Below are 9,924 nucleotides of genomic sequence, written 5' to 3'. Positions count from 1 at the left end.
ATTGCTTGGCTTTGGCAGTCCTATGAGCATCAAGCTCAGCCAGGGTTAGTGACAAGAGAGACATTGAAACCCAGTCCAAATTTAAGGCAACAGTTATATCCAGAGTTTTTTACAGCTTCACAATACAAAGGAGCAGCTGGCTACCCATAAAGGTATCTCCAGCTGAGTGCCTTCTGCTTGGTAAGGATTTTATTTAACAAAACAGCCTGACTGACAAAAAATAACTCACTTTTCATTTGTACTTTGGACATCAGCACTTTGGCAGAAGAGGGATGAAGTCACATTCCATACGTACCACAGACATTCCACATTTTGAGATGCTTGAGCAGGCACTGGTCAGACTTTGAAGAAGAGCAGAACAGCAGTGGGCTAAGTCAGAAAGGCACTGGATTAAGAAACAGGAGTAGGTGAAAGTTACTCAAGAACTGCCAAAGGCAACTCAATGAAATACAGGCAAGCATTTCAAATGCATTTCAAATGCAGAGAAGTTCCCTTGTTCCACTAAGCTGTGACTGCAACAGCAATGGCAGAAAAGAATATTTTAGTGCTGCTAAACAGAAGTTAAAAAAAAACACAAGTGACTTCTACACAGATTGATCTGGCCTTGCACACAGACAAGCACCACAGATAGTGTCTGCTGTGGCCTTGTAGGCTTCTTGGAAGCACATACCAAAAAAAGGGAGCAGTCAATGTTGTTCCAATGTTCAAGGCAAAGCAAGAAAGATCCCTGCAACTGAAGGAACACACAGATCCACAGTAAGGAGGCTGCAGAATTAGGTCACTCAACTGATTCAAGTTGCAGCCTGCTCCCAAATGCAATGGAGGCTTTCACCCAGACAAGTCACTCTTATCTAACTGCTTCACAAGGTGAAACTAAACATCTGAGCCAGCAGGATGTCATTTGATTGTGGAAGAGAAAAGTGATTGCTTTAATTGGAGTAGAAGCCTTTGCCATTAAACACACACAGTTCCAGAACCTCCAGCTGTTTAACAACTATAACACCTAAACTACTCCTTTCCAGCCACAACATGCAGGACACTTGTGCCACTTCTTGGGTTAGAACGATTGCTAACCTTCAACAGAAAACACAGGCAGCAATTAAGAAAAAGAACCACCATCATGAGAATTAAAACTTTTATTAGTGTATTCACATATTAGGCAAATGCAACACGCATGAAGCTTAATTCTTAGGTTCACAAGTTCTACCAATACATTAGTCTACTGGTAAAACTAGCACAAACTGGTAACTGCTTTGCCAATTATTTCTTTTTTTCCAAGGTGTCTGGCCCGCTTTTTCAAGGCTTGATTTTTTATATATATATACTTTTATTTTTTTTGGTATTGCTTCTATGCCCTAGTCATGATGGCATAAAAATATCCACCACTAGCATGGATTGAGTCAGGGGATTAAAAGCTGTAACACTGGCCACATGGTTTGTTCTCCAAGCTAAGTTCTCACTAGTTGTACTTACAAAGTACAGTACTAGTGTAATGGATGAAACAATGGGGGGGGGGGGGAGGGGAGAAAAACAGACAAAGGCAATCCTGCTACTGCCACAATAACAGAAGAATGACAGACAGCTAGATCACAAGATTGTTAGTAAGATGTATATTTTTCAAGTCCGAATAACCCTTCTATACAGTTTCCCAACCCTTCCCCAACCCAGACTTATCTGTAGAATATATTTCAGAATATTTATTATTTTTTTTATTTTCTTTTTTTTTATATGGTGCAGCTGTAGTGTCCAAGGGTTCACAATAACATGCACTGTCATGAAGAACCTACAAGTCCTCCTTTGCTGGTCATACCTCAGCAACCACTATCCTAGAGGTTTTGCAGAAGCAACTACTTTTAATAACAAGGCCCGTTATGACATAATGAATGCATATGATCTGGTACGTCAGGAAGCTATACAAAGCCACTCAGATCAGAAATTTAAATTCTGAAATATGTTAAGAAGCTGCATCTATTTCAAACCTACACGAGAGAGTCTAGTTTACCCTGGGAAAGGATTTTGGGTTGTTGTTGGTTTTTTTTGCAAGGTATTAGGCTCCAAAACGTAAAAAGTAGCATTTTTTGTAACATCTGTTTAATGAAAAATAAAAATACAGATGTAAGGGGTGAGCCAATAACCTTGCATACTTAAATCCAGTACCTAATGCTACTATAAATTCTCATTCCTTGAGAAAAAAAAAATAAACACACACTGATTTCAATGATTCAAGGTACAAAAAAGTCCCAAATGACACCAGTGCCAGCAATACTGCTGGCAACAGATGCATCAGCTCAGATGGGTAGGGAAAAATAGACTCATAGTGTGATGGATACTTGGAATTTAAAATATGAATTCATTTTAGGCCCCATTAAGCATATAAAGTGTCTCAAGATTTCACAGATGAATCTCAAGACATTTCTCTTCCCATCCAATGGAGGGAATTTTCTTTTTCTTTAAGAAGGCAGCAAAAAAGTTAAGCTTTTTCTACAAGGAAAGTCTGCTTTTTATGTTGAGGACAACTCAAAAACCTGCTTATATAAAAAAAAATATAAAAGAATAAAGGAGAAGAGTCTTGGAATTTTATGAGATTTGCCCCAATCAAAAATAAAACAAACAACTATGTATGGGAACTAAAATGTAGAACAGCACAATACTGCGATATTTGAGATCATGATACATTACCTGTACATATACTTAGCTATTCATGTTATTGATAAACCATTAGGACACTCAATTATATACCAAATAAAAACACCATTAAGAGTCTTTAGAACTGTCCCCTTCTTCTTTCTGAAGAAGGCATTTCTATACACTAAATTTTCATCTAGTATCAGAGTATAGGAAACAGAATCCACAAGGTGCTTTAACTGATGAGACCTCAAGTGCTGTTTTTCTTTTCTTTTTTTTTTTTTTTTTTCCTTTTTTTTTTGTAAAAACCTTTTTGGATAGTAAACAGTTCATGGGGACCACACACAAATACTACGACAGACGAGCTGTTATATTAAGTCTGTTGATTGGACTTGATTTTTAAGCCCAGTGGTAAAGGGAAGAAGGAGTTTTAGGACATGCTGGAGCAGCGTACTGAAGGGGAGCCCATTTGAGTCAATACTTTGTCCAACCATTGTAGAGGTCCATTCAGATGAAGTTCAATCCAGCAAGGAGTGCTTGTTACTGTCTGTCGTCTAGAAAACCAAGAAGAGGAAAAGTCAGAAAGCAGTTTTGGCTGCCATCAATTTCTCCATCTCATGATCATCCATATCTGCTAGGCCAAAAGATAAAAATCTGCAGCCATTAACAGAACTGTTACTAAGCTTCATTCAGTCTTTGAATAATTAGAAACAAAAGGCAAACAAAGCACCCATTAACACCCCACATGTGTAAGACACCAATAATAACACTCCTGTCACATGAAGGATGTTCTGCTCTAGAGAAGAACTGCAGCATTGCTTCAGGTGTATAATAAATAAGACTTGATTTCTAAAAAGAAATTCAAAATTAAAGATTCTCCAACCAACACGGTGTTCACATCACAGAGTTCAAACTTCCTGCCCTTGCCAGGGAGGTTTGAACTAGGTGATCTTCGAGGTCACTTCCAACCCAAATTATTCAGTGATTCAAAGAGTCTGCATGCATAACTTGGTTTGAATTTTGTAGACAACTACTGAGAAATATGGGATAGAGCCACTTGGCTCTTCACTGCCAGCATGGCCAAAGAGCACAGTCCTACCCCAATTATAAGGGCTGAGTTTGTGGAGCAATCAACAAGATAAACATGTAAGGAAACTGCTAGATGTTGTGAGAAACACTACCTCAAAACCCAGTGTGTGGTTCTACTGTGCTGATGCTATCTCAAAGGAACATCAAACTTTATCTCTGATTTCCTGACATTTTACACTTCTGCGTGTGCTTTGTACTGTGACATCCTCACACAAACAATTTCAGTAAAAATAGTGTTTCCCTTCTCAGCTTTCTCAGCTTGCTTGCCACTTTCCACAACTGAAGCCCTTCATTATACACCAAACAGAAAGTCCCAGTAAAGCTGCAGGACTGACAGCCAGAAAGGCTTCATTCCCACTCCCGTACATCCTTGATTCAGAGACCTGTTATTAAAAAAAAAAAATCCTCCTTCTCATCTCCAAAGGAAGGCAATCAGTATTGGATACACTCTGCCTGAGAAATCCTGGTATTTCACTCTACCCACTCCAGGCATGGGAGTTTTCCCAACCCAAACTGGCAGGACTGCTGTTGCTCAGCCAGTTTTTCCTCATAATTCTAACTATCCCCCAAAGTCAAAGCAAGGAGGAATTCAGATTCAAAGGCAGCAGATCAGACACAAACCCAGCCCCTTCACTTTTACTCTCAGGACTGCAACCCTTTGCTTTAAGGAAATCTGTTTATACAAACAGAGGAAGTGAAAAGGCAGAAGGATTAAGTCAGTGAGAGGATGGATTTCAAGAACTTGTCCGTGGTTTCACATTTTCTAGAAGGAAGTGGCTGGGGTCTGAGCTCTCTCAGCACTCTAAAAAACATTGTTATCTTAGCCCCAAACACTCCTGCCAAAACAAAGTGATCCAATAAAAGAACAATCTAAACCACAGGAAATGTAATTCCATTTAGGCCCAAACCCTCTCCCAAAGTAGGAAGTTCATTATTCCACTGCTGTCAACTCCCCTACAATGTGTTCCACAGCACACTTCCTCAAAAGTTTACTGTTCAACAGCCCTGGCTTTGCACTCCACTGGCAAAGTCAATAAAACAGTGACAAACAGCAGCTGCCTCCAAGCTAAAACTCAGCCTCCTCCCTACGGATTTCCAGTTTGTGTATCACTACATTTCTTGGCTGTAATTACCTCTATTGAACTTTATTTGGAAGATGATCCTAGACCTGGACAGTTCCTGTGCTAACGTGAACACTTGGCTGCTGAGCTGAACTTTACCTTAATTCAAACCAACATGTATGAAGCAAAAAGCTACTTTGTCTGCCCAAACTTATAGAATCTATCACCTTGCCATGTCTGCATGTTTATGCACAGATGCCTAAAATTAAGTAATCACAGAATCATCATGGTTGTAAAGGACCTCTGAGATCACCCAGTCCAACCATCAGCACGAAAAAACCAAACCAACACAAAAACCACCCACACTCCACCAAAAAAGACCCACAATCTCCCCCCCCACAACCTCAGCCACTAGAGCATGCCCTGAAGTGCCACATCTACATGTTTCTTGAACACCTCCAGGGATGGTGCCTCCACCACCTCCTTGCACAGCCTGGTCCAGTGCCTGACCACTCTTCCAGTAAAGAAATACTTCCCACTATCCAATCTAAAACTCCCCTGGTGCAACTTCAGGCCACTTCCTCTGGTCCTGCTGTTATTTACTTGGGAGAAGAGGCCAACACCCACCTCCCTACAACCTCCTTTCAGGTAGTTGTAGAGGATGATGAGGTTTCCCCTCAGCTTCCTCTTCTCCCAACTAAACAAACCCAGTTCCCTCAGCTGCTCCTCTTACGACTTGTTCTCTAGACCCTTCATCACTGTGGTGGCTTCTCTTCAGCTTTGCCAAAACCTGTTCTATGAGAAACCTTTTGGAGATAACAACAAAGCATGGGAGTTTGAAGAATGATGGATTTTACAGCTTCCTGGTCTATTCTGACAATTCGAGACTACATTGACACCCAAGGTTGTGTTTGCAGGAGCAACCTCTCCTTGCTTTAATCACAACTTGCAAGTTTTGTGCATCAATAATTTCTTAGCACCATCTGAAACAGAAACTTGTTGAGTATCATGTCAGTAATCAGTTTCTGGGCTGCGGCCACTGGAGCTTTTTCAACCCTCTGATTTCTGAAGGGTTTACAGACTACTAACAACCAACAATCTCCCTCCTAAGAAAGAACTTTACCAAAAAGCCTCCCCCCACTGTTTTAACCCAGCACTTAACAACTCCATTCACTTCAAGTTGTCTCCATGTCATCTGACTGATTAAGCTTTTCTGCTGTTCTGATTTGAATGTTGTATTTAATGATGCCTTAAGTGTATACATACTCCTTTGGAGCCAAATCCAACAGTTCTTTAAACTTGAGCTTGTGTTCCTCTTGCTAACAAAGAAGTCCCAATTTATTCCATTACTCAAATTTCTTCATTTCATCTAATTAGGCTTTTACAAAATTGGCTTCATTCAGCCAGCTTCCCCCCCTGTGCTGATGCTGGTATTGACATGGATGTGTTTCAAGAGTAGACAAAAGAATCAGAACCTCAGGATTCACAGGGGAATCCACATGGAATTCCTCAGCTTCAGAAGTAATATGGGTTTTCAAGAAAACATTAGGCATATCAATAGGGTATTGGTATGACAGACTCCATTCTTTCACTGGACAATTTCTAGAGGTTTAAGGGGTTTGTTTGAAACCACATCTCCAGCTCTCCAGACTGACATTTTTAACAGCATTCAGTTCAAAGTCAATTCTTTTTCTTCACAAATTCCCATATATATTAAAAACAGGCACTGTCCCTAACTATAGCTCTTGGTTTGTGCTAGCAGAGAATACAATTTGAATCTATTCAAAAGCAAATAAAATATTTTTTTTCACTCAAAAAACTGGTTTTGGCAGTTTTACTACACAAATACAGTCATCTTACTCCAGAGAAGTTTTTTCCACTACAAGTTCCAAAGTATTTGCCAGCCCTTAAATGTGTGTCCTGGTTAACCCTGCAGAATGCATTCCAGGTGATTCCAGCTCTTTCCATCAGGTAATTGTCAAGTGCATCCTGCACCACAACCTAACACACTCAAGCTCCTTACAAAACAGGAGAGAGACCAAAAGGACTGTACATCTAACAAACAGCAAATAATCTCATGGCACAAACTGTGAAACTTCTAGATGTTGTCAGTGATTTCACCACAATACACAAGGAAGCAGGACTGAGGAAGGAAATGGAACTTTGACAACATTCCTTGCTCAAGAGCTGACTTCAATGCAACATTAAAATCAGTTTACTAGTTTCTATAACTTAGGAGCTCCACAGCTGAGGGGGAGAAAAAGGAAAATAAGGGTTCAAATTGCAGGGAGATTATCTATAGTAGCAGTAAGAAGCCTGTACATGTGGCTTTCAAGTCAAGAAATCATGTAGGAGTGAAAAAAGAACAATTATTAACTCCCAATTGAAAAAGGAAGGGTTTTTTCTTACCTGTATTCAGCTCCCCATCCTTTAACAAAACTCATTCTTATGGTACACATTCTAGTAAGCTGATAAACTGCTTCAAAACCCTGATTCACAGATTGAGCCAGAAGAGCAGCAAATTCTTGGTTATTAAAGATTTTTAGATTGCATCCTATCAAGAAAAATAAACAACAGATCAAAACGATACAAACGAACAATCAACCAACACTTGTTTTCACTACACGGGAGCCCAGAGCTCTGAAGAAACCACCACAAGGGAAGCAAATGTCCTCCAATCAATACATCCAGGGGGATGCATTAATGGAGGGGACCTTTTTGGGGGGCTACTAACCTGGTGGAATTTTGCACACTGTTGCAGGATGCCAGCCATATCTTTGATTACAGTTGGGGCTCTGAACAAAAATGGCGCTATCGCTGAGGCACTCGGCAAAAACTTCTCCCCCGATGTAATAGAGACGGACTCCCCTTCCTGGAGCAAGAGTTAAAGGACCTCTAGTTAGGAGATAGCCCAAGTATTTTGGCCTCAGAGAAGGCCCAAGGTTTTTCTTCCTAACAGCAATCCGTTCTCTAGAGGATCACACTGCTGGAGCAGAACACAACAAACTGGCAATTTTCTCCCACCAAGACACAATGTTTGAAGTAGAAGCAGAATCATTTTGCGGGCAAGTGAGAAAGAACTTTCTAGTCATGTATGGGATTGTAACCAAACCCAAGTTAGGAAGCAGTGCTCACTACCAAAAATCTTGTCCACTTCAAGAAGTAGCAAAATTGAAATAAAAATCATAGGATCATAGAATGGTTTGGGTTGGAAAGGACCTTAAAGACCATCTAGTTCCAACCTCCCTGCATGGGCAGGGACACCTCCCATCAGCCCAGGTTGCTCCAAGCCCCATCCAACCTGCCCTTCAACACTGCCAGGGATGGGGCAGCCACAGCTTCTCTAGGTAGCGTCTCACCATCCCCATAGCAAAGAATTTCTTCCTAATGCCCAACCTAATCTCCCCTCTTCCAGTCTGAAACCACTAACCCTCATCCCATCCCTCCCTGCCCTTGTCCCAAGCCCCTCCCCAGCTTTCCTGGAGCCCCTTCAGGCACTGGAAGGTGCTCTAAGGTCTCCCTGGAGCCTTCTCTTCTCCAGGCTGAACACCCCCAACTCACTCAACCTGTAAAATACTAGATTCAGGAGAAGTCAAATTTGTGCTAATATCAGGTGTTGTATGTGAAGTGACAAGAGGCCACGATGGCAAAAAAGGGATGTCTCTGCTTATATGCATCCACTCTTTCACAACCATCTTCACACCCCTCTGTGCTACTTTGACAAAAAAGCCAGGCCTTCATTTAACCCCATGAACAAAAAACACCTATCAGAAATCCTATTGCTCACTTTTAAATTGTGATCTTGTTCTCTGGCTGAGAATTAAACTCTCTATGCATTATTTGTAGCACAAAAGAGATAATGTAGGATTGATCTCCCAGAGAAAATTGTTTACAATTAACATGTCCTTTTTAGAGGTCATAGATCCTCTCCCCTTTCTCTTTCAAACTATTTTGCAAATCAAATGGGAGCTGCTCTATCAAACACTGAGAGCTGCTGACATTTTTGCTTCCCTCATTATTGACCATTTTGATCAGCTAGCACAAGCACAGCCTGGTTTTCTGCACATCTACAAGTTTATGAGACAAGCATTTGTATTTGGCTTAGAGGAAGTCAGAAGGTCCTACACTAAAAGAGGCTGATCTTCTTTACTAGAAGTAAAAACAAAAACATCTCCTGGATGTTGCTAAATGAAAGAGGATAGGCAAAAAAAAAGTAGTTTCATTAAGAAATTCAAGCCAAGATGCTGCATTGTGGAAAACAATATTGTTTACTAACTATTACAAAGAACATCCTGATCATATTGAAACAGCATGTTAACTCAATGGAAGCTTTTCCCATTTCAGGAAAGAATTCAAGGATTCAAGAATTCAGGGATTCCCATGTCCATTCTACAGTTTAGAATAAACTAAGCAACATGTTCATATTTTGTAATTAAAGGTTAAATGTCAATGATAAGCAACTCTGAACAGAAATGCTGCACAAGGTCCAACAAGCTTGAAGCCAAAAATCTTCCCCTTTCGGATGCTTTGGTGGATTGACTTTTTCCAGAAGGAGGGACAGCAATGTGAGCAACAGAAATTTCATTTAACTGAGTGGCTTTCCATCCTACCTGGATCATTTCAGATAATTTCATGGTTAAACTGAAACGAAACAGTGAAAAAAGGACAGAGATTTTTACCTATGTGTCGTCTTGTCATTTCCACTGTAGCATTTCTGTTGACATTGGAAAGCAGACCTAGACAAAATCGTTCTGAATTGGATGGATCTGTAAAACCATCTACAGTCAGGGAAGGTTGTGATGCATGGAAGGTTTCTCCCACTCTTTGATTCAATTCATAATATGCTATTGAACACCAAAACGCAGGCTCCGAGTAAGTAACTGGTTGCAAATCTAAAAAAGAAATAACAGAATTTTTAAAAATCCCAAGTTTAGCACAGAATATGAGGCTGAAATCTCTGCCCTATTTGCCTCTTCCAGCAACAGAAGTGGTGGTCTCCTCAAATAATTTCAATTCTATTTTGCGTTGCTGCCATTTTTACCTACCCCGTAAACAGAACGGAATTCAATATTCCACATAAAGGAGGGAGGAGGGGAAAGAGGGGTGATCTAATCTGACCACAGCTCACGTAGTTCAGTACTTGCATTTT

The 9,924-nt window shown here is 40.5% G+C and overlaps 1 protein-coding gene across 2 annotated transcripts in view; it reads right to left on the bottom strand.

The window, feature by feature from the left end:
- Nucleotides 1–1,121: 1,121 nt before the first annotated feature.
- SMAD2 (SMAD family member 2) overlaps nt 1,122–9,924 on the bottom strand; it is a 53,164-nt gene continuing 44,361 nt past the window's right edge. For both annotated transcript variants that reach the window (XM_051642506.1, XM_051642507.1), the window contains 4 exons: nt 9,455–9,667; nt 7,510–7,647; nt 7,185–7,329; nt 1,122–3,179 (listed from right to left, as the gene is read on the bottom strand). In XM_051642506.1, the coding sequence (XP_051498466.1) occupies nt 3,056–3,179; nt 7,185–7,329; nt 7,510–7,647; nt 9,455–9,667 (620 nt within the window). In that variant the 3' untranslated portion in view covers nt 1,122–3,055. The remainder of the gene's footprint in view (nt 3,180–7,184; nt 7,330–7,509; nt 7,648–9,454; nt 9,668–9,924) is intronic.

This window comes from Apus apus, chromosome Z (genome assembly GCF_020740795.1).
Source record: "Apus apus isolate bApuApu2 chromosome Z, bApuApu2.pri.cur, whole genome shotgun sequence".
In the NCBI taxonomy this organism is placed as follows: domain Eukaryota; kingdom Metazoa; phylum Chordata; class Aves; order Apodiformes; family Apodidae; genus Apus; species Apus apus.
Note: the sequence above shows the minus strand (reverse complement) of the source record. Positions and strands in the feature narration are given on the sequence as shown.